Source organism: Anas platyrhynchos, chromosome 21 (genome assembly GCF_047663525.1).
Source record: "Anas platyrhynchos isolate ZD024472 breed Pekin duck chromosome 21, IASCAAS_PekinDuck_T2T, whole genome shotgun sequence".
NCBI classification, from domain to species: Eukaryota; Metazoa; Chordata; class Aves; order Anseriformes; family Anatidae; genus Anas; species Anas platyrhynchos.
Genome location: NC_092607.1, coordinates 5,978,055 through 6,004,907, shown reverse-complemented (window position 1 = coordinate 6,004,907; position 26,853 = coordinate 5,978,055). Strand labels below are relative to the sequence as shown.

Below are 26,853 nucleotides of genomic sequence, written 5' to 3'. Positions count from 1 at the left end.
CCAGCCACTTCCAAGTGCCAAGCAGCAGCTGAAAACAGCAAGTACTGCACTCTGAGACGCAGCAACGGCAGACAGCTTTGCTCTCAGCATCATCCCCTGTCTGCAGCCCAGGAAGCCACAGAAGGGTCGCTGCAAACCATGGCACAAACACTGCAACCCAGGGTCCAGGCGCTGCAGGACCCAGGGCACCCTGCCACCCCATTTTTGCTAGGAGGCTAACAGACAGATACTGCTCTGGTGGATTCTGACTACAGTAAGAGGTTCACGTACATTTTCTAAGCAGGTGCTGTCCTTATCCTTATTGAGGTAATGCTGTTGCCAGAATCGCAGAAGACTATGGAAGTTGTTCAGGATGAAACCTGGATATTTTTCTGTGTATTCCATCTGTTGCAAAGTGCGCAGATAAAAAGGTAGCTTTTCTTTCCTTCGGGCCAGCATTAGGATAACTAAACTTGTGTTCAAACAACTGACGTTTTCCTAAAAATAAAATGACAGCAGGTCAAACAACAACAACCACCCCTGAGGTATCAGTTGTATACATGTATCAAGAAAGAAGGGACATGGGGTCTCCTCAGAGAAGCCAGGTTCCTCCCTGTTCCCAGCCCAGTTCATCCATACACAGTAACAGCAAGATAACAACAAAGTTACTGTCAGCTCTTTACCTGTGTAAGTGTCTGTACATGAATAATATTAATGAGACGGAAAAGAAAGGACATTCTCATGGACATCTGGGACATATATGATAACAGGCGGCACTCTGACAGGACTTCTGCAACTGTAGCAAGAGAAAAAAGACAATCATCAGGTACTTAACAGTTCAGACACATTGATCCAAGCAACTCAGCAGTAAGAACTGGTGCTCAGGCTGTAGGAACAAACCTGCAAGGTGACCTTTTCTCTGTTTGATACCCAAACTTGCAAAGCCCACGCTTAAAATTTGAGTTCAAGAAGCATTTGGACAATGCTCTCAGACACATGGTCTGATTTTTTGGATGGTCCTTTGGGGACCCGGGAGATGAACTCCATAATCATTGGGTCCCTTCCAACTCAGGATATTCTATGATTCTACGAAAATGAGCATTATCACAGCCACACACCCATGCCATTTCTTATTCTTTACCTTTAGCATCAGACTGATTCTCAAATCGGTCCAGGGACAGCGTAATGCAGCGAACCAGCATGTTGGAGTCAACCAATGAACTGTTGATCTGATTCAAAAATATCTGGAACTAGAGAGAAGAAATTCATAGCGTTGCATTAAAAAAATGCAAAGTCATTGTACATGAGCACTCAGAGATAAGGCCTCATGGAACTGCATTTAATAACATTTTCAGAACGTGTATGGCCAAGAGGTGTACTAGCCAATTACCTCATTGGCACAGGAGGAACAGGCCAGCGAACCTGAGCAGGAAGAGCTACAGACAGGATGCAGTGAGTAGGGCAGTCAGTGTGTGCCAGGTTCTCAACACTGGAAGAATACAGTTCTTGAAGGTTACAGGAGAAACCACACCTTGAATTTTGAGCACCAACACCTAAACCACACACACCACCAACAAAAGCAAACACCGATGCACCCAACTTCCCCTTCTCTCTAAAGGACAGCAAGACCTAAGGTAGGTTCTGAATGCCAAAATGCATCTGGTCATTTCCTTACCACACCAATACATATACTCGTTATTTTTTTATTAACTCTAACAAGAGTAACAGGAGATACACACTCCTGATCTGCCTCGTCCAGCCGAAGCCAATACTGGCAGTGAAGGCCGTCCAAAGGATCCCTACAGTAAGTACCTTAAAAATGTTAAGGAACAGAAAAACCTCCAGGACAGTCCTGGCATTACTAATATCTATTACGAAGCTCTCCCTATCACGTCAATGAGATCAGGATTTCACACACTGTTTCTTCTAAAAGAGACGAATGACAGGGCTGCTGGGCTCTGTGGTTCCTCTAGCTCCCTATTTCCCTACACTTGCTTTGCACATCAGATAGGGCTGAGAAGGAATACAGCGAGGGATTCTTACCAACCCAAAATTTTAAAAAGTTATAGACCAGAAAGGAAGAAATCACAAAGTATATAGGTAGGTTCTCTAGAACGTGTGAGGACAGTTAACCAAAGAACAACCTGATATTAAATACACCTCTCTTGGAAATGCATCTCTGCTATGATTCTCCAAGATCTGCCAGACCTGACAGCAACCAGAGAAAAATTAACGTATCATAAGCAGGAGTGAGACCATTCAAAATCTTCCCAACAGCTGATGTTACATACACAGAAGTGCATAAAAACAAGAAACCGTTTTGCAGAGAGCTGCCCATTCTTGATCTACATGCACAACTCAGTTTTCTAGGTAATTACATCAACTATGACATCTTAAAACACCCACGACTGCAAATAATATCAAAAGGTATACAATTTTGCATTATCAAATATTAAAGAATGTTTTAACTCATGTACATCAAATCAGCCCCCTCCCTTTCTTTTTTAAAGAAGCTCCAGTGAAACAATTTTTGGAGCCTGTTTGAATGTCTATAACTATCAGCTTAACCCAAAACTCAGTCATTTCACAGGAATTGTTCTACCATCTTTGAGCCCTGACCTTGGACCTGCACGATCATGTAACAGGCAACATTTTCTGAACAGCTCAGCACTTGCTGACTCAGAGCAGCTGGGAACACTTCTAAGAACATGATTGTATGCAGCAACATACGCACTTGTGAAGAGACTTTGGCAGCTCACTGCTCTGTGTTTATTGTGCACCAGGCTCAACAGATGCACCAAAAGCAGCAAAGCAATCTGAGTTTCCTAGTGCCGTATTTGGTTATAAGAGGCTGTAATCTGACCCGCTGGGGACAACTTTTACAAATATTTACCTTCTCATCTGTGTTGATGTACTTGTTGAACCTCTTGAATGCATCAATATTGAATTTCATCAGTTCTCCCAGAAGGTCAAAGTAACTCTGAAGCACATCCCGTGATTTGCACTCACTATCAACAATGCAGTAGAGAATATGCTGTCATGGGAGGAAAACATGTTATTGCCATGGTTTAGCCCAAATACAGCAGAGACTTTGATTTAATCACTATTTCAAACACTTATCTGCAAGTTTAGTTCTTAAGTAACAGAACTAAATACAACAATTCAGACGAGTCTTTTATGAAATTAACTTCCCAATGATGCAGGCTATAGAGCCGGCCACCCCATGCCTGGTTGCCACATGTAGAATTCACAAATACCTTTTGAAAATTGCCTGATAAAAACTGTATTTTAAATTTGAATTCTTTACAGATAAATCCTTCTCAATTGCTACAGAGATGTGCTACAGAAGAAGCTGGGTGTGCAATTCATTACCTCCAGAAGTCCTCTCTTTAGCAGAAACATCTGGTCTGCATAGGAGGTGGTGCCTCGCAAAAAACTTTCAACTGCCCTTGCCTGCCAAAACCTAAGAAACGGAAGAAGAGATTTTAACTCTGGAGCAAGGGTAGGAATTTATCACAACTATAATTTACACCAAATTTCCTAATCAGTTTCATTCCAACCTGAAGCTGGAGAGAGATCTGTTAATCCTGCAGAAAATCACTGACCGTATTGGGTGTGAGGTCCAATGCAAACTTTGGCTACAGTGGTAGTGCAGGTGAGGGAGAATGCCAAGTGCAACAAAGCCACATTCTCTTCACAGTTTATGGTTTTCAAGCATTTTCAACTGTTGTAAGCTGTATGAAAACAAATTCACCTTCCAGTCAACTCAAAACAGCACACAGCAATGTAAAATTAACTCACCTGAAGGAGGATTCAGCTGGTTCCTTCTTCATGACCTGAAGAAGTCTGGTCAACAAACCTCTTTTCCCATCACAGACAAGACTCCTAAAAGCACATGAAGAAATGACAGTATGAGCAGGAGGGCTGTTTCTACTGCACCTTGTAGGACACTGAATCCAATCTCTTCTCCAGAGGTTGGAATGATAAATTAATGACCAGTATTGAATATGCAACATGAATATTCATTAACTTTAGTGACTTAGCTCTACCAGTGGTAGTGTTCTGCAGGGCAGCCAGAGATGATGACACTCTTGCTCTGATTCCTTTCTGTACACTTGCAACAGGGTGAATTTTTCCCCTTACGTACTTATTCAACTTATTCCAGACAAAGGCAGGCAGGTATCTATGCTTAGAAAGAAATGGGCTAAGTAATACGGATGCCATTTCTTACCAATTAGGCAAATTATTATGATAATAGTTATAATCTAGAAATCTCAGAGAATTTCCTTTCAAAGTGAGGTAAGTCTGCCCTGTGCAGACCAAGTCCCTGCTGGCAATCTAGGAGTATTCTGACAACTGAACTCAAAGTTTTTCAACTTTGTGAGGTCTGTACATCAGAGATGCGTATTGCAGTGCTCATTAAATCAAAATAGTCAATTGAACAGATAAGCAAATATAATACTAGTGATTCCATAAGGAGTTTTAACACATTAATCTAATTTAACTTACTCTAGTTATTAGCTGTTCTTAAAATACGCAGACCTGTAATGGACATTGTGTGTGCACAAACTACTTCTCAATCAAAAAACGTAAGATTTATTCATAGCAGCAAGTCATGTACTGGAGGGATCACAGCTTACTTTCCAGCTGTGTCTGCAATGCTAGTAGTGAGAAAGACCAGACAAACAGGAAGACTGAGCACATAATAATGAAGTCCAGGTCATGAAACCAAAATCCCCGTTTTAAGCTGCTTCTGTTTTTAAAAGGCCTTACTCAGAGAACACAACACGCTTTAAATTTGCTAATGACCACAGTGTACAAAAACAGCTAGACACTTCCTGCTGAAGCACGTCACTGAAATTAATGTAAGCGTGGTGGACCATGGGATCTCAAACAAAATAGGTGACACCAAAGCTCCAATGTAAGTGTTTGCACAATGCTGGAAGCTGCTGACCTTAAATTTTGTATCCCTACTCACCTGTCTGTGTTGACAACTGCATCAACTTCAGGGATGTTGGCTTTATGGGAGATTGCACTCAGCTCATTAAGTTCTTGACTGTTCAAAAGGAGATACTTGTTCCTAAAGCAAGACAGTTGGGGAGTAGGGGAGAAAAACACGATGAATCCATTCAAGAGGCAGACAAGTGTGCAGCTCTATGAAAAGAAATGCCACAGGCCTATAAGGGCTGCAGGTCTTAGGCAGTAAGTTTTCACCTCTCCAGCTCTCACAGCCTTTCACACTCTACTTCCTCGATCACAGCACACTCCCAAACCAGGCCAACTAGCTGCTGTTCTGTAAGCTGTCTTTGAAATTTGCCAAACACAAGTTTCAACACCAAACTGCTTTGAGATTCCTATTCTTTGCTGATCTGTTCAGGATCTTATGGTTTGTTTTGTAAATATTTGCTTCCAGATGGCAGAAGTTTCTGAAAATCTCAGCAAGTTTGCTGAATTTCAGTACACTTAAACAGCAAACTTTTCCACAGCTTCCAACACTTTTTCTCTGCCATATAGTGATCTTGCTGTTCATCAGTAATTAGCCTCAATTAGCAAGAAGAAACTGCAAAGGAGTACTCAGTCTTCCTGGTAGTTTTATTACTTCAAGCAAACTGTTTACTCTGGAAATATTTAAAGACTTTACAAAACAGAGAATCAGAATGGATATTAGAATAGGGAATTTGCATAAAATAATTTATCAAATAGAGATATTTTTTTTTCCTTTATGAAAACCAATGAGTTTATCTGTGGAAAAAATGAAGTTTCCAGAGTTTAGTAGGACAGGTCTGACAATGTAGAAATGTACTCCAGAGGCTCCCATTGCCTGACTCCTTCCCCAGTTCCAGCACGTTTCCTTAATGTCCTACTGCAAATTGCTCAGAGCGTAAGGGTGTAAAAGTAGAACATATTCATCGCAATACAGCAACTACGAAGAAGATAAGTAATTAGACCAGAGAAGTGACAGGGATGCCCTCTTGCTTCAAACACTATCTTCCAGATAAGTGCCCAACAAGTGCCATGTGAAGTTCCTTTTGATCTGGATCAACAGGCCTCTGTAATGAAAACACAGCCTCTCTCTCTCCATGCATGAACAGTTCTGCAAGTTTAGCTTATTCACAATTTTACTGAAGTCAGTACCAGTATATAAGCACTTACTCCCATCGTGTTCTCAGCTAATTCCACTAGACTGTGATTTCATAGAGTTTATGCAACCACTTGTTTAAAAACCTTAACCGGATTCCACACATTCCATCTGCTCAAAGGCTACAGATGAAAGCTGTTTTCCATTTAAACAAGCCTGACGTCTCTGTAGTAGTCACTTCACTCAGAACATAATCTAGAGAGATCTTACTGGAAAACCTGGAGTGATTCCTCAGCAAACAACATCTTGAATGAAGGATCAGGTCAGCCTTCCCCTTACATGTAAAATATGTTCAGCAGCTCCCCACTCTTATAACTAACATTCCCTAATCAAAAAGGCTGCCACTTCCAATATGCATGTTGAAGAAATTTAATGGGATTTGTTAAATCTTACAAAAAATATTACCACCCTGGGCTGTAAACAACACCAGCTAGGCAATAAGTGAATATGCACATGCGTATTTAGTGCAATATGCCTCAAATGCAGAGGTTTGCTAATAAGCATGAAACCACCTTGCAGGGCTGAATTAGAGCAGCAGGACACTAACAGAATGCAAGATGCGATTCTGCAAGTCAAACTACAGCAACAATTCTCTGCATCAGAGGAAGCATGTCTCTTGAGTAAAGGCATTTAAAGAAACCTACATCACCCCTTAACTACTGCGGCAGAATCAAGCTTCGCAAGCATGCCTTCTGAAGGCAAACAGAGCCCTTCTTCCTATTTCCAACCTAGCTTCCAGGTAATTGTTCCCCTAACATTTTCCACTGCATAATCATGCTTAATCAGGTCTTCCTCCATTGCTGGTATTTAGACAGCAATTGCATCTTCCCAGCCTCTTCAGTTAACCTCTTTCAGATATGTGCTGTCTTTCACCCTGATCTTTCAACAGACATTTTTGGCTTGTTCTACTCTGAATTAAACCCGAATGTGTACACACAGGGAAAAAGCCTCTTGTGAGTACACTGCTCGCTACCAACTCAGGGAAAAGAGAGAAACAGCATCATGAAAGCTGCCACCTTCGTCCTGCAGCCACAAAGTAGTAACTCATCACATAAATGTTTCAGTTCAACTCATCATTAAGCAAAACAAGCTCGTCTCAATCTTCAATGGACACATTAAACTTGCCCACTGGAGAACACAGCCATAGTCTTTTCATAGAGGAGCTGGAAGGCACATAACATCTGAACAAATGTTTAAGGACAGTACAATGTTCCATTCACAGAGCAGGCACCGTGCCTAGGAGACCTGCTGTAACTGCAACCAGACAAACAATACTGCCGAGCCACAATTTACTGGAGCTTTTCATACTCACTCGTGGTGATCACTAAAGCTCTGAAGAAGCCTCAAGAACTGTATCTTTAAAGTAATGTCCTGAAAAAGAGAGAATAAAGGTCAACAAAACTGCTTTGGTATTTTTGGCCATCATTAATTACCAAGCTGACATGAAACAGCTGAATTGAAAACCTATCCAAATCAAACCCATTTGGACAGTAGAGCAAATGACTTGCATAAAAGGAGAAGGGTGCACTTTGCAGGCTTCCCAAAAATAGAACAGAAGAGGCTACTTGCAATCCTATGCATGTAACAGTTAATTTCTTCTCACCACAAAGGAAAAAAAAAAAAAAAAAAAAAAAAGTCCTCACTATGCTTATTGGTTTAGGGTATCTAGGTTTGAGTAACAAAACCAAAAACAACTCAACTCTTTGCAATTCATTTTCTGCTCTGTGGCTCTCCTTGCTAGACCCATCAGCTATCATTTCATTAGTTTTGGTCTTCTCCCACTTTTGCCTCCAGAGACCAAAAAATTTACCCCTTTCACAACTCCCAAACTGGGAGATTGGAAAGAGGCTAAATTGCCCTCTGCTAAATTGTTAGAATGAACCATTCTAACTTGCATTAGAAAACCCAAAAAACCTGAGTCCTACTGTACCTCACTTAACTTACACAGGCATTCAGTTACTCAGTACAATTCCTCAGAGTTACTAGGTAATAACATCAAAATCCAACACAGTACTTAAAAAGTTACTCACTGGGCTACAGTCACAATTTTGATTGTGTCCATGCAGAACAAGAGCTGATGCTGAATGCTTCCTCCAGATCAGTTTGTCAAACAAATTATTGAGGCCAGGAATCAGTCTGAACTCTGCTATCATTTTATGAACCTAGAAAAGAAGAGAAGGAAGTACTCGCTGCAGCCTCAAATACAGATATAACAGTCTGGAAAACAGATGTGCACAACTACATCATCCTCTGACAACAGAAAGAGTCAATTCTTTATCTAATAGCACGTGTGCATGGTAGCGTGCATACTGACCACGATGCATCGTTAGCTTCAATCTGTTGGTCATGGATAGGAAACACATTCTGAGAGAAAACTGTGAGCTGCTTTTTAAATTAACCACTCTAAGACAAGCTTTGGAAATTGGGTGATCACTTGTAACGCACTGAAAATACATCCATACCCAACTTCTGTGCATCGCAAAACCAAGCTGCAAACATTCTGCTGCCAGCCACCCACTGAGCACCCTCTGCCTTTCTAGTTCACACAGCTAAAGCCAAGGCAGCCCTCTGAAGACAACATAAAATACTGATGCACTTTTTGTGCATGTAACCTAGGCAGGAGTCCGTAGCAAACAGAGCCTAGCAGCAACACAACCACAACATATTTGAAACAGACTAGCTAATAATTCTGGTGCAAACAGCTTGGACCTACAGTCCAAGCTTTGATACTTCTGAAGTAAGCACTTAGGAGGATGAGCAGTATGAGCAATAGAAAGGGGGATCCTCATCAGTTGGAGGCCTATGACAAGCAGCATCCCTTGAGAGGCAGCGTACATGAAAATCATGCATGACTGTGTAGCCCAACAAGCCATAAAAATCAAGTCCCCAGTGCAGTAAAGGCTGTGTTCCTTAAAATTAAGTCACCTAAACATTAAGCTAGGCTGTCCTTGAGATGTAGCATCCTACCTAGCAGCACTTAAGCAGACCACTCAATTTTGCTCTATTTTCCTCAAGTGCCTGAATGAATTAGAAGTATTAAAGCCAGTGCTATTTTACAGTTTTTCATTCTTATTCTTGTTAGCAGCATAGCTGATGGGCTTTTGTGTTCCTTTTGGCTATAGCCACCACCTTTCCCATCTACCTGGAAATCACATTCCTGCTTCTGGGCATCTCTGTGAGCATCACATTGGAGGAAGCATGCAGCTCCTTCCCACCTCACGCATGCCACCCTGACAGACTGCTGCGTGACAAAGCTCCTGAGTCACAGTCGCTGCCTTTGGATTGTGCTCCCCCCACGACCCCAAGCTCATTACAACTACTCCATCCAGGGATGCCAACACAACCCCTGCTCCATACCCATCCTTCAAACTCCTTTGACTTTCTTTCCCCTGTTGCTGCCCAGCCTCATATAAATTGTTCTATTACTTTCTTGCCACTAAAGCTATTACGAGCTTCTACTGTACATGGTTTGTCTCCCTGTAACAGGAGCAAGTAAAACAACTGATTATCTGTCACAGTAGAGACATGCAAGACAGCCTAGAAAAATGTATGAGGAGAGTAATTTAGGGTGTGACCATAATGAGAAGGGAGCAAAGGCAGAGATCTGCAGTGACACACCACTTATCCCCAAGGGTGTGTTCATTCCCAACATGGCAGCAGGTAGGAGCCACGTCACTGCGAGCAGTTTTCAATTTATGCAAGTCAGTCAAGTTCAAACCAAGGATTTAGAGTAAACATTCAGCAGCAGGTTTAGTTTAGGAAGCTGCATCATGCTTCAAGCAAAATGTCAGACCATTATATTGATTACCACAGCGGACAGAAGCAGATCTGTGACGCCCTTTAGAAACTCTGCACAAAATTATTCCAATATTAAACTATTAAGATCTTTGGCTGCACAGACTGGAAGACTGATGTTACAGATCCTATGCTTTTATTTCCTGATAGAAAATGAGAGCAGCTGAAATGCTTGTCAGTAGGAGTGCCACTACCTGCTTACTGCAGCTCAGCTCCACACGGAACAGCTCAGTTCTGATTCTTAATCTGTCTGACTTCCTCTCAAGAAGGGGAATAGATTCCTGTCTGCCACACAAGTCCCTGAAAGTTTTATGCAGATAAGGAACGAGGGATATTATTATGCTCAATCAAAAGCAGTGGATTTTACAGAAGGACCTGGCTGTGGACAAAAAACATTTGGGAGTGAAATAACTTTAAATCTTGCAACAATGCAACTCCAGACCTGAATGAACCCCGGAGAAGAAGAGAACTGCATGCCAGTTTAACCCTTAGACAGTTTGCATCAGGGCAGAAACAGCAAAGGAAGAACAAGGAGTTTTCCTAGCAAATAAAAGAGGAGTCAACTTCCAAGCTAGCTATTTCAGCAACATACTTGCCACCTTGTCACAGCTGGCAGCAGTATTCGAGAACTGACCGGGGAGGTCAGGAAAGGAGCACGTCCAGCTCCCTGAACAGGCAGTGTGGGATGAGTGCAAGTTGCAAGTTGTTTCTGAGGCATCTATAAAACTGCATTCTTGTGAAATCGGGCAGGCATGAATTATCTGACTTGATACAATGGAAGAAAAAACTCCTAAGAGATCTGTGTTCTGGTTGTTGGTAGTTCCTGTTATTTCTTGAGCATGCTTGTTTTTTTTTTGTATTATACCCAACAGAAAGATATTTTTTTCCTCCTAAAAGGACTAACAGGAATAAAAGTTTCTTATGATAACAATTGTGGTTTCTGCAAGAATTGCTAGCTTCCTCTGGTTAGTATTAAACAGAATCTATTTAATTTTAGTGCTAAGTATCCATTTGTAGGTTCACTGTGAACAGGTTAGTTATGTTGCAAAGCCGTACTTCAAACACACTTCTACTTTAAATTCAGATTAAGATATTTAAAGGACTGCCTGTAATGAGTATTTGTGAGTCCTACAGGGTGGGAGGTTGCTACCAAAAAACAAAATGGTCAGGATAAATGTGCTCAAGCAACAGCCCCCAAACACAGCTACTCTTGCCCAATACAACAACCCTGCAAGAACTCAAAAAAATGCGATCCTCCCAGTCTCTAGGGCATCCTAATACCCAGCTATTCCAAGCTGCTCTGCTGAGCTGAGCAGACTGCCCGCACTGGAAATCTGTCAAAACTGCACCAACAGACTGCCTCCCCTTTCCCTTCACAGTGTGCTTTTGACCTGTTTAAAACCCAACCATAGCCAAGCTGCAGTGACTGGTTCTCCAGAAGTTATGTAAGGTATGGAAAAATTATTAATTTTTCACTTCAAAGGCAAGAAATGCAAAAGGAACAGATGAGTGGGATTTCTATGCAGTGAAAAGTTTGTACTGACAAAACTGAAGTGTATCCTCTCAGCTGAGAGTTTAACAACATGCTCACTTGGCTGAGGCATGGAAATGCACTGCAAAAGTTACCAGTGCAAAAACGACCCCAGAGGACTTCCAGAAGTGAAAGAAGCCCAAGTGGAATGCCTGGTAGGGTCTGTCCAGGCAGGTCAGCAGCACGCTGCGAGGAGGAGGAAAACCCTACCAGGCAACTCCCGCAGGTATGGCCACACACTTTCTCAAAACCAGATCCAGGATCCTGGATGAGGGATTTCTGGCACTTAATGCTGCAGATTAGGGCAGCCTGCAGGTACCTTCATGTATGTACCAGATCAAGGCCTGCCATTAGCTTTTGTTGCTCTGCATCCATCTTGCACCAGTAGCAGCTCCACAGCAGCTCTCCACCCCCACGTTGTCACAAGCTGTGCTGTCCAAGTCCTGCCCAGTGGCTCATTCTCAGCAACAGAACACTGCCTATTTGTTTGTGCATCACCGCAATGATAGGATTTGTCCAGCTTTATGCCTTGAGCTTTGCCCTTCATGTTTCTGCGTCCGTGACCTAATTAATGAGCACTTAGGTTTACAGGGACTTCAACTTTTGCATGTGTGATCATTTGCAAATGCTTACCTGATTCCTTTGTCTCCCCATGAGCAACACACAGAGAACATACAACACCTCCAGCTTATACATAATCTCGTGCATGATCTTCATGGACTGTGGAAGCTGTGTTCGTGTTGAGGTGTTGGCCAATCCACTTTCATCAGAAGACTCTGAACAAGATGGCAAAGATGTGAGCCTGAGGCAGTTTCAACAGGAAAGGATTCGTTACAGTTATTACTTTTACACTCAGACACCACAGATGTAAGACCAGCAAGTCTGCCTGAATCCTCTTCACAACTAAAAGTATTGGCATACAACAAATAACCAATTTAAATTAAATGCAAGAGAAGAGGAAAAATATAGCTGGAACTTTAGAAGAGATAAAGTTCGATTTTTTAAAACTATTTAAGTTTTCCATAGTAAGGTAAATGGCATCACCTACATAAAATAACTAGGATCCCCTAATAGGAATAATAGAATACTGCATCAGAAAGGACACGGCAGGAAAGGTAACAAAAGTAAGTGTGAGATTATCAGAAACATTTACTATTTGCCTGCTTCCATTTTGTACCTCAATACCAGCATACTTAGGCCACAGTTAAATATTTTCATAGCCCTATTACATTGCTAAAGGGAGAAACTGGATGTAACATGCCACAACTGTAAGTGGAAAATGTGATGAAATCATGAGTGACACACAGAAACGGGGACAGTGAAATCTGCAGGTTGCAGTTCAGAACGGAGTTAGCTCTTTACACAATTCATAACTAAGCCACGAACTGCCCTGCCAGAGGATAGCGTGAATGCTTTTTAAACCCATGGGAAGGAACAGTCACCAGACAGGAACACAGAGGAATGAAACCATCAAAGGCTAAAAAGTACAGACACTACCTTTGACTCATAAATCCCTAAGCCACAAGCCACTAGAGACTGAGGCAGTATTCTGGGAAAGCATGTCTAGGTTTGCTTGCTAACTGATTTTGTGGGTCAAGAGCTGCAACAGGGCACGTTGCACCTCCACAAAATTGCTTGGTGAATTCTGTTTCAGACTACTAAGCGGTCTCTAGTTTGCACCAAGATGGCATATAAAGGTATGAACAAGATGCTGTTGGAGCAGGTACTTCATTCCTTTGTGCGCTTTCAATTTTTTAGAATAGTTTCTGCAAAACTAAGATGAAGAAGAAAGCTTCTAAAGAAGTACAACAGCAAAGATTTAGCTATCAAATTATGGGGATAATTTTCATTTCATTATTTAGTGCTTTGAATTAAATAAAACATGCATTGCAATTTTGTAATATTGAAGGGTGAAAAAAGAAACCAGGCAGTTGCTTTAAAGCTTTTTCCGAAGTTTGTGTTAACACTTCCATACACTCTCCTGGAACAAGATTTTCTTTTTAAAGAAGGGGTCACTTCTTTGGTATGAAGTATATGGAATAAATTCCACCAGCCTAAGTTTTAGAGCAAATTCTGGTAGTCACTTACCTCAGACGTGTTCTTGTCACTCTGGGGGAGACTAATTTTAAGGATGTAGTGTTACAAATAAGTGTTATAAGTAAGTGTTATCTAGGTGTGCAAAGGGCAGTTTGCCCTGGAACACTTTTTTTCCTTTTGCTAACTTCAGCTTGTGAAAATTAATCAGCACTACATGAGAACAAAACAGTCAGACCGAAGTGCTGATATGGCAGTCTTTCATGCAAGAGAAGGGGAATCAATACTGGTTGAAAGGAAAAGCAACAAATGACAAATACTGAAAAAGATAAAATATGCATTGTTAATGGTGGCTAGAGGAATGCAAGCCAGATACCTGTACTGCTCTGCTCTGCCTCTTCATTTGCCACTCTCATCAGTGCATCAAGCACAAGCGCATTGTCCAGCCAGGTATACCATTCTTCTAACTCCTGAAGGAAGCTGGAAGTACCCGTTGTTTCAGATACCTTCCGTGTTGCCAGTTTGCATAATCGCTCAATGAAGCCTGGAATATTCAGAAGCGTAGCTGAAAAAGAAAAATTATATTATGACTCAGGCTCACCAACACAACAGTCATCAAAACCTCTCTGCTGGCAGGTACCAAAATACCTACATTAGAAATATAGGAAAGTACACAGGAACAAATTCCATCTAGTTAAGAAGATCCAAAGATTGAAGTAGTTGGTGCACTCTCCTCTTAAGAACTGGGAGGGAGCGTACATATGCTAGGCATAATTCAATCAGCACTAAACTGGTCTACACTGGACTTACACTGTATAAAAAAACAATTCTACCCTATTCTAACTGCTTGTTTCAGGACAATTCCCTTTTGCTGACACTGCTGTTTTCTAGCCCATAGTGAGTCAATATCAAGAAACTGATCTGGCTGAAAATTAAGCAGGCAGAAAATAAAGCAGCAGCCCTTAGAAGGGCCAGCTCTATCCTCCTTTCTGCGTGTGATGCCACCTCCTTCATTTTGCCTCCTGCAGTGTTTGCCTCACAGCAAACTGAACTAGCTCACTTCTGTAACTAGCTGGAAAGCTCTTAGCATTTTAAGTATTTGTTTCCCAAAGTAGTTCATCACAGAGTAGAACAGGAGGGGAACACATAACAGCAGCCCCAAGTTAGAGGGTTATTAATTGTTGTAAACTGCACCTTTAGAAACAGCATTTCAAGGACAGAAGTCACTGATCTGCAAGATCTTTGGGTGGTTTAGAGGGTGCTAGTATATGCATTTTGTCCTGAAGTTTTCACAGAATGACTTCATTACAGGACCTGTTTATTATATCATGGAATAGCTTGGGTTGGAAGGGAGCTTAATTATCACCCAGTTCCAACCCCCTGCCATGGGCAGCGACACCACCCACTACATCAGGTTGCCCAGGGCCTCATCCAGCCTGGTCTTGAACACCCCCAGGGATGGGGCACCCACAACTTCTCTGGGAAAAGAAGTCAAGTTACACTGAGGTAAATACACAGCTAAGTCTTCATACTTGCACATAAAGTAGAAAAGGACAAAGAATTTAGCCACGAACAGCATGTAAAAGAGCTGTGTTTCTGCCCACTAGTACCATCTTGGAAAGAATAAACTCCCTAATAAGGATTTTTAAATTGAATATGCTTTGCCGTCTTAGACACAGTCGCTGACTGTGCAAACAAAAAAACGGTCAGTTAAACATTTGCTCAGCCAAGTTCAGCTCTACAGGGTCCAAGCTTATTCAGTTCAACTAATTTAAATTAAACTTTGTACCCTCACCTAGACATGCTTGTGCACTGCTCTTTACAAGCAAGCTCTGGTGATCGCAAGGCAGAAGACAATACACCACCATCCCCCTTTAAAGTTTCTCAGCTTCTGCCTGCCATATTATTCTATCCATCTTTCACTTGGATGCTCTATAGCTGGCAGTGGTTATGAACAGAGATTTCTTCAGAAGCTCAAAAGATTTTCAGTATATCAAGAGCTGAAAACAGCAGATTCCACCTTTGATGGTATTTTAATATAAATGCCATGCCTAGAAGATTGAGTACGAATTTAGGACTTCTGCATCTGAGCAAGGCTTCTGCATCTGTACTTGGCAAAATAAGAAAACCTACACTCTGCCCACGGTTAAAGTTTAGATTAGACCCACAGATTTTCAAAGGCTAGCATGGTAAGGGTATACAAGTGACTAACAAACATACTTTTGTTGATAGACAGACATCCTGCTCATGACAATGCCCGATAAAAATCGGAGAAGGAACTACTCTGACAGCAATTGTGATGGTTGTATAGATTTAGTTCAGGAACTCATATATTAAGGAGGACATGAAATTACCGAAATGCTAAAGGGAAGGCCATGGAACCAACCAAGCAAGAGAAAACAAATACAATTATTTTAAGCTATTCAGTTGATCAAAGATGGCTGAAATGACTGACTCAACTCACCTAACTACTATCTGGGTATGAAACTGAAAGCTAGGAAGCTTCATTAACAGAGAAGACTGTGTCCAGGAATTGCTCAAAGAAACTGAATAAAGACAAACACTTTGTAAGGCAGAACGCTTACAGTATCTGCTAAAAACACACACTACAGATCTAAGGTTGAGAAGAGAGAAATTTTACATTATTGTGACTCTGCTGCATTTGTTCACAATGTATCAGTTACCTTGATTAACTTCAGCTCGAGATGGTCCCAAGTTTTTTTTCTGCTGAGCATTTTTGGCAAGCAGGGTGTGCTTGTCATCACTTCCTGTGTCAAGTTCAGAAATTGTGACGGCGAGGATCCTGCAGAAATTTGCAAGCTGCTGCTGATCAAAACTAGATACAAGGCTTGCAAGATTGGGTATATCATCCAGTTGTATCATTTCCTAGAAGAGGCAATACAACCTAAGTTGTGCATGATGGATAGGAGAATGTACAACACAGCCTGAAAGCTTCATCTACAGCTTCTCTGTGGTGAGATCTGTGTTATTTCAGTGTTAGTAAAGCAGAAGCACACAAGCAGTGGCAAATGAACTCTGAAAACAGCTGTTAATTTACAACTGGTGTCATTTATGTTTATTAATTCCAGAAGCATATCTATCCTTTAAAGACTTTAAGGGCTCTGCATTTAAGTGAAATTTGGGGGGCTTTTTTTTTTTTTAAATCATTTAACAGACCATTTACATTTAAACTTTCAAATCTGAAATTTTTCTGCTTCTGTCTGAAGTTTCTTAGAAGCTTACAGATGAAAACAGGCTCCTAGATTTCCTTCCTTGTTCATTAAAAAGATACAAAGATATATCTTTATAAGATATAGACTTGTTCATTAAAAGATAAAAAAAATATTTTGAAAATTTGTTATTTACATTCAGATAAACTAAGCTAGTTTACTTCTTTAGAAGTGCAATATCCTCAAATTTACTCTGAAAACAAAACAAAACAAAAAAAACAGTAACAAGCCAGCTACAAGACCCTGACCCTCTCCACATAATGTACATTTTGCTGATACATTTTGTTGCCAATTTTCCCAGGGTTACAACTCTGAAGTTTTCTTTGCACCACATTAGGGTGCTACGCTGTGATGACATCAGCAAAGTTTTCAGTACAAGTTCAAAAACCCAGCTCACGCAGAAGACCTCACTGTCTGTTCCCCCAGCCTACAGCAAACAACCTCAAGTAATCTCAGGGAGATAACAAAACCCAAGGTAAGGGAGAGAAGCACAGGAAGCTTTATGGATGTCAGCAAGATTGCTGAAATATCTGGAACGTAATCAAAAGGAAAGGACTAAAAAATGAATTTGGATGCGTTCCATTTTATTTTAAATATTGGCCGTGCTTTAATAATGAGCTACTTATCCACTCCCCCCCATCAACCTCTGCAAGCTACGCAAGAGCATTACAAATATGATACCACACACATAGTTTGGCTTCTGTCTGAACTGTGATTAAAGTTAATGATTAGTGTAAAAAGGCATGCTTCAAACAAGCTACAAGAAGTGAGAACGCTAGCTTTGAGAATTATTTTCAGCAACCCTTCACAGAAACAGATGTATTTTCTCCACTGGCCTGAAAAGCCATGCAAAAAAAAGAAACCAGTTAACAAACCTTTTTTACTCCCAAGATATCTTCAATGAGCGTTGCAGTTTGCAGGAATGTCTTTTTGTTTGTCATCAGTGTAAACAGGAACAACACAAAGTCGTTTCTTTCTGCCAATCGCCTTGTGACTCCTTCCGTCTGGAAAGCAACAAGAAGCACAGAGACCCAGATTCAGAGCCCACCCTGACATGTCATGCTACAGGCACACGCACAACAGTTTTAAGATAATGTATTATCAAATCCTATGTTCCTGAAAACATTGTGGTTATAGTGACCAAATCTAACTGCAATCCTCGCTTGGAGTTAACAAGAGGCTTGCAAAATCAACAGGCTCCAAGATGAGAACCTTCACTCAAGGCAGAGTCGTTTACTTGCTTAAATCAAGAGTAAACACTGAATGCCTGGAAACATGTCAGAGAGGCTCATCTCTAGTTTCCCATACAAATTATAATCAGCTCCATTTCATAATATGCAAATGCAGTCCCCAGATTCCTCCTTAACTGTTAGCATTGCTCTCAGCTGGGCAGAGTCCAAGCAACCAGAATCACGCTTCAGCCTTAATGAATTCAGTGATGAACACATCAGTCATGCTACAGCACACTAAGGCACGACTTTTGGGTTCATCACAGAGTTAAGTAATGCTAGCTTTCACGCTCTGATCTCTGCTGACACCACGGACACTCTTTTCTGGAATTAAATGTAACAAACTACATCCTCAGTGCTTGCAAAGTTGGCTATTGTGACTGACCTATCACCACTGCTCACAGAAATAGACTAGCTTACATACTTCCTAAATATTTACAGATAAGTATAAGAACAGTTTATGTTGCACACAGAAGACCTCTGTGATCCTGAACATTTCTCATTCAAATGAGTGGTAATAATGAAGTGAAGCAAGTCAAACAGCAGCTAATCCAAAAAAATGCAAACTTGTTCCTTTGCTATTACAATAATCACAGTCTGCAAAAGTTGCATTACCTCTGGTTTAAGGAACAAAATAAAATCCTATTAAGTCAAGCAGGCGGTGGTGTTCCCTCTGTTCTCCTTCCCATCTGTACACAGATACTTAGTACTCAAACTCTCCAGATAAGGTTGATGTCTTTGGAAGAGCTCCAGTCCAGTGACTATCAACTTGTTTTTTTTTCATTAAACAATGCTCCCTAGGTTACGACCTAATAAACTGCGTGATTAACTAAACAATGGTGAGGATGTTCCCTGTAAGCATAATCAGAGGCATGCCCTTCTAGCTCTCCATTACAATTCTGAAGCTATTTCAATAGCTGGCACTGATCTGCCATCAATGCACAACTGCACTGGTATTCAACATACAAAGAATCTGCAGGATCAAACTTAAAGAGTTTGCCAGCACTGTTACTGAACAAGATGAGCTGTAGCTTGGGTTAGACTGCAGGCATCCATTTAGTTTCAAATTTTAAGCTTCAACACAACAAACGCTGACATGAATTTCCTATGGGAACACAGATACACAAAGATCCAACCAAGAGAGATTAAGCGTAACAATGTGCCTAAGAAAACACAAATTATTTGAACAACAATCCAAAATGTAGGGTGGTCCCACATTTAACTAAAGGAATTCTAACGAAAAGTTTCAGAGTCATTTTAAGTTATGTTTAAGAGTCTGTCGTCAAGTATAAAACAATCCCGTCACATGAAGCCCATACCCAGCAGATGCACTGGTCAAGCCAGAACACATTTTCATAGCAGTTGCACTTACACATATGCACGTGTTGTACAGTATGCTTAAACAGTCCTTGATGAGGTCATCGCTTACTGCAAAGGAGAAAACAGACATTCACTAGCCTCATCTTAACAAGTAACGTTGATCAGTGATGTCCACAGTAGCGAAATTAATAGCTGTAAACTGAGTGAGAATTTCAGGCTAACTACTGACTTGGATCATACCTGCAAATGTCTTGCAGATAAAAAACACAATAAAATCACTCTGTATCTGCTCTGTTTGCTTACCTTCTTCCAAAACTACCGCCTAGGACTGCAGATGGAGATGTACCTGAGGGCTAGCACACTTAGTCACACATGCAAAATTACAGGGTTTGTAAACAGTATTTTAGAGAAGGAAAGAAGTCATAGATCAACTCAAAATTTGTCAATATGGAAAAAATGCTATAAACAAATTAGTTCCAATTATTAAACGTGAAAAGAAGTCAGTCTTTAGTTCATGTGTTTTTCTCCAGGCAGCATCAGGAATTGGTAGAAAAGCTTTCAATCTGATTTATTCCAGCATTTTAATATTTAAAAAACATATGGGCACAGAACAGCTGCCTCTAGCTCAACTTCAAGTTACTTCACCTTTGAAGCTCCCTGGCTGGTGGGCAGGGACCACGGCGCATACCATGACATTTCCTTTCCTCGGGAGAGTTGTAGGGAGTCAGAAGAATCACAGACAAGAGAAATGGAAACACTAAACTGAAGCTGCTCCAGCAGGAAAGCTGACCTGAAGCTACTGCTCCCCATTAGCAAGTTCTCTTTACAACAATTTGGAAATTAGTAGTCATTGTGACTTGGTCAGGAAAACAGCATACTTTTCATATCTCACGATCTCTGTAACTCCTATTACATAAACAATGCTTTGTGGACTGTTGTTAGTAATTGTTAACAGTAGCTATAGCCACAGTAAGGTGAAGTTTCAAGTGACTACAGATTTGCTGTGTTGAGAAATGTTCTGCTGACAGCATGAATACTCCTGATTTTGCAGCAGGTTACTATCCTAATTCTCAACATAAATCAGTACTACAGAGAACAAAGAAACCAATGATTCATTTTGGAACACGAAATCCTTGGTATAGAAGGAAAAGAGCAACAGAAAAATAGAATAACTCCTGCTTCAAGAAGGGTACAAGGCAAAAATGGAAAAAAAATGAGCAGACCTATTTACTTACTTTTTTGTTTCTTCTTTTGTGTCATAAGAGTTGGTCTCATGAGAATTTCTACTAAAAGCTGAAAAACAATAGATAAAGAATTACGGGAATAATCACTGGGACACAAATAACCAGTTAATTTGTCAGCAAAAAATTCGAACTTAGACCCATCTCTGTTGAAGTCACTAAGATGACTGATGGGAATTTTACTATCAAAAACCCAGTGGTGTCAAAATTACATTCACAAAAAATAGGTGTATTTACCCTGCAGAAAAATAACATATGTATAAAATAGGCTCCCACTGGCAAGTTTTTAAGCACAAGTCAGCAAAGAATGTATTTTCACACATATCCAGATAACATCAAGGACGACTATCGCATATTTCCCAAAATAATGAATCTTTAGCAATAATCTGCAAAGAAATGCAGATTTTGAAAGGGCTCTTCCTAAATCCTGCCGGATTTCAAAATGTATTTCAACTTGAAAGAAGAAAATACATTTTTCAGTATTTGTTAGAGCAACTGTTGAATTAATAGGGAAGTAAAAATGACAGCAGCACTAATGTAGTGCTCAGATTAACAGCTTAATTTTTAGGAGGAGAATGCACACCTCAAAGCCACGTACCCGAGATAAGCACACAAAGATATCCATGAACACTTGGGATGCAGGCCACCTGCTCTTCTTCTGGGAAAGAACATCTACTGCAAGCAGTGAGTCTTTTAAGAGTGGCTGCAGTAAAGATCTCTTCTATCCTGCCACAGAAGCATACCCTATCTCTTTTTCTTTGTCAGTACTATAACCCACCACGTAGTTATCATCTTATCCTTGAGCACTGGTATGCTTCGCACATACACTCCAGGGACTGGACTGCAGTGGTGTCAGACACTCCTTGGAGAGGGCTTTCTTCAGCCATCCTACTGAAACCGCAACAATATGCAGCAAGAAGTGCAAGAGGCCAAAAGGCAGAGAGAGAATAGGTAAGAGGGTGCCTCACTTACCCAGAAAACAAAACAAAACAAAACAAACAAAACACAGAAATGGAGTTATGAGATCTAATTGCTTGAAATGGGCTTGCATTCATGTCCAAAGTCCCTAAAGCTCATGTATTAATTGACATGCTCGTACTCTCAGGCAGCATTTTACAATAATTCTTACAAAGGAATGATGCATAAATGTGCTTTTCTTCTTCCTTGATGTAAAGGCTGTCTGAATCTGAAAGTACCTACACCAATATGCTATCACACATTATAGTGCGATGCTACGGAGTACACTGCAAATCTGGTGTCTTCCTAAATTACTGATACTTCGTGGTTTGAAATATCCCAACACAGAATCAGTACGTGGCACACACAGAACTAGTAGATCAGACTAATTGTCTCTCAAGTCCTAAAGCAGGACTTTCAAAAACACCTACCGCTGCCTTCTAACACTACCTTTAACCAGATTAAACCCACTTGGACCAGCTAAATCTCTCACCACAGTTCCAGGTAATTAGGAACCAGGTATCTATTGTTATAGTCAGAAAGCTGACTGTTACCCAAGCAAGCTGAAAAAAAAACAACCAACAACCAACCAAAAAAAAAACAAACCACCAAATCACTCCCCCTGACTATCACAAAAACAAATATACATACTCATTTAAATATGAAACAAGGCTTTTTTCAGTGCATTCTTATGGTAAAAGCACTTTAATGGAAAACATCGCTTTTTCTGTTTAAAAATAAAAAGTATTGTTTTTAAACATTTTCATACTATGTTCTAAATTGCTTGGGTAGCTGAAGAATGTTGTCCTCAAGTGACATGACTCCAGCAACTAAGCGAGTGTTATTTTCAAAATAATATATCCTAAATAGATGTCTTGTTGGAATAAAGGCCCATTAAGAGTAACAAGAGAGAAGTAGCAAAGACTGCTAGAGAAGAAAAAAAGTTAATCAGTCGCCTGAAAAACACAAATCATACATTTCTAAGGAAAAGTAAGATCCCATTGTCTGTCACAATAAAATTGAACAAACTTGGGTATATTTGTAATGTCAAATTATAACAGACAAACAAAAAAGATAAAATGCCAAAACATCTACACATAAACCTAGCAGCCCAGCTTAAAAATTTTTCCACAGATGAAGCAGTGTGTGTTGCATGGCAGCAATAAAGGGACAACCTTGCCAGGAGTGTCCTAGTGTGCTTAAAAACAAAGACATTCCCTTCAGTAAGTGTCATTCTTATTGCTCTAGTAGTGACTGTAGTATTTAACCTTACAACTAGAAATCATTTGAAACCGTTGAAGACCCTAGAGGTGTTGTCTCTCAAGTACAAGCAGGCTACCTGAAGAAAATCAAATTTACAACATAAAAACCAGCATTTTGCTTTTGATGATGTAATACATTAAAAAAAACTTTTTTTTTTTTTTTTTAACATTTTGAACAACTCAAATAGACACAAATGTAATTACTAACATCAAAACAGTAAAATGTTTCTGTTGCTTGCATTTAGAAACTTCACAAGTCTCAAAGGTGTCATTTACAGATTTAGCAACGGCATGACTACCATGCAGAAATCTCTTGGTGTCTTTGGAGGAAGAAAAAAGAAAAAAAAAACAGCAACAAAAAGAAACAAAAGCACAACCAACCACACTTACATCAACTCCTCCAAACAAGTCAAAGGTGTACGTGTTTGGGAAAGTGGACTCTTGAGCAGCTTTTCTATCTTCTGTAACAAATGCCATGGCTTCCATCGAGAGAAGTGGAGAAATTTCCTGTATGCAGTTTAAAAACAAAAAAACAAAAAAAGAGATGATTCATAGAGAAAACTATTCATCAGTATAAACACAACTTTCTCAGACTATCCATGTGATCTGGTGACTAATTAATTACATGCATTCCTAGCTATTATTTGCATCCAGTTCACAGGTACTATCATGCACACACTTTCAAAAGTCACAGTATATCATCATACCAGTCTTTAGAGAAAGTAACAACAAAAAAACCCACCCCATTCCAGGAGAAGACAGCAGACAATACCTTTAAGATGCTTTGGCACTGGGAGAAGTCGCTGTTTGGGTGGCTATGCTCGTACAGCTTTTGCAACAGTAAGGGAATCCCATTCCACTTTGCTTGTTTATCTCTTTCCTTTAACAAGGCCTCTGTGATCTGCAACGAAAGACGAATATAATTCCCACGTGTCCAGTGCATGACACCCGGGAAAACAGCCTGCCCACAATCCCAATATTGGAATATCACAGAAAATCACGTGTTGTAGACTGTACCATCAGAGAGCACAGCACCTTTTCCCAAGCAGCAATCTATCCAGGACTGGCAGCAGCAGAATTTCAGATGGTCCATGTACCTCATCAGGGACTGGGCTTAAGGCAGATGTTACCACTTTGAATACTTATTTGAAGTTACTTAGTTATTAGTTAGTATGGAAACATAATCATCTCTAAATAATTCCAAGAGTGTACCTCTGATTGACAGGTCACTGAAGGAGGAAACTGGGGACCCTGACACTATCACAAACAACACTGGACTGACGTAGAGAGCACACGCTGAAGACAGAAAGACTTCATTACTCGTTACGTTCAACCAGTAACGAGCCTTTCCTCAGCCAAGTCCCTAAAAGCGTTGCTGGTCCTAGCACTGGCCCAAAGCCTCAAGATTCACAAGCACTCCTGAGGGACGTATCAACACCCCGGTGAGACCCCTCCTGCAGTCCTGGGCTGTTTGGAACTGGAGACCGACAGCAGCAGCAGCACAACAGCACCGCTGCTACCCCGGGAGGCAGGCTGCAGCCACAAAGAACACCTCAGCGTTTGCTACTGCAGTTTGCAAACGTCCTCCAATTTTCTTCCTCCTCCCCAGTATTTTACCCCTACACAAACGAAGCAGCAGCACAAGACTAGCGAATATTCTGCTTAGAGCACTGAAAAATCTCCAGAGGCTGAACGCTGCAGGTTAATTCCAGGGGATGCTCTAAGGGAGGAACTCTCCATCAATCCCCCAGCCCAGGTAGCATGAACCAGAACTTAGCCCCTCTGCTTAGCGTGACCTCACTGCAGGTACCCAGACAAACCTTAAGTGAGGATTTATCCTTGTAGAGAAGGGCAGAGGAGACTTATTAATTAAACCCAGCAAGACCTCTGGCTGGTTTTACAAAATTTTATATACCTTTCAAATAAAATATATTTTTTTAAAAAACGCCAATCCTCAGGCCAGCAAGACCTTACTTCAGTGCCACATGGGTGAATTTTCCCTCACTCCTGGAGCCACACTTCTCAGCTGCTCTCACTCTGGGTCAGTTAACCCGCATTGTTTCCTTCCAGCCTGCTTTAATGCTCATTGTTAATAGTTAACAGCCAGGAAATCACCTTCCTTATTGTTTCAGCCAAGACATCCTTCTCAGCTACACCTCAGCTACCATTCCAAAGGGATGGGCCATTCAGTTCCAATTAGACAATTATATGCAAATATCCTCCTGTTTCTGACTGAGAATTTAACCCTTTTCTAGGCTTGTAAGACAGCATACAGGAAGGCAAGGAAACTGATGCAAGCACATGAAAACCTCAGACTGACACTAGTTCCTACGAGTCCTCTCCTGTCCTAGCTTCCCAGATCTTTAGGGCTCTTTTCCTGATGAAATACTCAAATTCATACTTTAAGAATTTCAAGGTTCTTAAGCACCAGTTTTTCTTGCTACAAGGAGAGACTGAAGCAATCCGAGCAAGCCTGGCACGTAACGCTCCCTCCAGTTTTAAACTTTTCTCTAATTTCTGACTTTGGAGTAAGAGTCATTCTCCAGCGATGCTGGTTGATGTGGCAGAATTCCTTCTGTGGAGGCCGCCCTTACAAGAAATGGCAGGACAAAACCAGAAAGTCGAAATGGCTTCGCTTCATTTCGCATGTGAGTAATGGGTCAGCCTCTTTGAAGTCACCAATCCCCAGCTCTCCCTGTAACACCCAGCACAGAGAGGGCGAGGAGCTCTGCCACTACCCGGTCCCCGCCATGGGAGGAGCACACAACCCCACGAGCTGCAGGAGGAACCGGATTAATTGCTGGGTAAAGTGCAAAGAACAAGCAGCAAAACGCCAGGGCCAGGATCCAACTATCTGGCTCCAGCTGATGTGGGAGATACCACAGGCAGCGATGACGTGAGCGGGCTGCAGCCTGAGGTTCCAGCGGTGCAGCACAGAGTTCAGCATCCAAGTGCTCTCAGAACAGGCCAAAAGCCCTTCAGTGCTGTTTGGTGCGTAACTTTGTCCTGGGCTTCATGCTGCCTTTGGTAATCACACAAACACACACTTGGTGTGGGGCAGAACCCGTCTCCGTCCTCATTTCTCTACCAGCCAGGCTTCCTCTCCCCATCCTGGCCTCTGATACGCAGCCACTTGTGCTGGGCTGCAGAAAACTTCCAGACGTCAAATTCTGAAAGACTGAAGTAAATGTTTCCTTGCTCTCATCTCCTTGTAACTGCTTTAAAAAAAAAAAAATAAAAAAAATAAAAAAAACTAAGCTTTTAAGCTTTTCTTTCTCTTGATTTAATGCCCGTCTTTGGTTTCGTTGCAAGCTCCAGCCTGTGGTCCTTCTGAGGCTGCCCTGGCTCAGAGTGTTTCCATTGTGGCGGGGCGGCATTTGCCAGCGGAAAGATTTTGGATTCTGCGGAGGGATTCAAATTCAATTAAATGGGATGGAGCTCTCTTTCCCTGCAACCATCTTGGTTAAGATCCGCATCTCGTGAGTTCTGTAAGAGCAGCGAGTCACCAGTTTTCATTTAGAAGCAGAGTTGGTCTCCCTCTTGCTCTCCTGTTGGGTGGACAGCAGCGAACACACACTGAATTGGCAGCGGGGTCTTCTGGGGCCCCCTTCTCTCTCCATTTTTTTGGTCTCACCCAAGCGGAATAAGCCCAATCCAACAGCGATATTTCAGGACTTTTCTTCGCTCACCGAGCAGCTGTGGAGAAAACCTCAGAGATCCTGCACACGAAGCCCATGAAGTTAGGTCCCAGCTAGCACGAAGAGGAGGCTGCAGAAACCTGGCTGGAAGCGGCATCGGGTAAAGTAAAAGGTTTACTCGAGGCTGTGGGTAGGGGCTATGAGCTGTCAGGCCTTACCGGCAGCGGGAAGAGACAGCAAAGTATCAATTTACTGGGAAAACAGAAGAAACAACATCAAAACTTCCCTGCCACCCACGCACAGTTCACCAAACTGGTACCAACACCCGGGCAGCGCACGTTTCCCAGAAGTTTGCCAGAACTCATCCCAGCTCAGAGCCGCAGACCCCGAGCTCACCCCGAGGTGTGTGGGGCTGGTGTTTTCCAGCTCCCGGAGAGGTTTTGTTCTGGGCAGCCTCCGGGACGAGGTGCCACACACCAGCTCAAGCCTGAGCACCCA

At 41.4% G+C, this 26,853-nt stretch overlaps 1 protein-coding gene across 3 annotated transcripts in view; it reads right to left on the bottom strand.

Moving 5' to 3' along the window:
* TRPC4AP (transient receptor potential cation channel subfamily C member 4 associated protein) overlaps nucleotides 1-26,853 on the bottom strand; it is a 40,020-nt gene that overhangs the window by 2,529 nt on the left and 10,638 nt on the right. For all 3 annotated transcript variants that reach the window (XM_013092174.5, XM_072026525.1, XM_013092175.5), the window contains exons 2-18: nucleotides 23,490-23,618; nucleotides 23,108-23,224; nucleotides 20,493-20,550; nucleotides 19,310-19,365; nucleotides 17,584-17,712; nucleotides 16,163-16,364; nucleotides 13,855-14,043; nucleotides 12,078-12,220; nucleotides 8,149-8,280; nucleotides 7,431-7,489; nucleotides 4,958-5,059; nucleotides 3,781-3,864; nucleotides 3,352-3,442; nucleotides 2,873-3,013; nucleotides 1,121-1,229; nucleotides 663-775; nucleotides 271-477 (exon numbers count right to left, since the gene is read on the bottom strand). In XM_013092174.5, coding sequence (XP_012947628.3) covers nucleotides 271-477; nucleotides 663-775; nucleotides 1,121-1,229; nucleotides 2,873-3,013; nucleotides 3,352-3,442; nucleotides 3,781-3,864; nucleotides 4,958-5,059; nucleotides 7,431-7,489; nucleotides 8,149-8,280; nucleotides 12,078-12,220; nucleotides 13,855-14,043; nucleotides 16,163-16,364; nucleotides 17,584-17,712; nucleotides 19,310-19,365; nucleotides 20,493-20,550; nucleotides 23,108-23,224; nucleotides 23,490-23,618 — 2,061 coding nt within the window. The remainder of the gene's footprint in view (nucleotides 1-270; nucleotides 478-662; nucleotides 776-1,120; nucleotides 1,230-2,872; nucleotides 3,014-3,351; nucleotides 3,443-3,780; nucleotides 3,865-4,957; nucleotides 5,060-7,430; nucleotides 7,490-8,148; nucleotides 8,281-12,077; nucleotides 12,221-13,854; nucleotides 14,044-16,162; nucleotides 16,365-17,583; nucleotides 17,713-19,309; nucleotides 19,366-20,492; nucleotides 20,551-23,107; nucleotides 23,225-23,489; nucleotides 23,619-26,853) is intronic.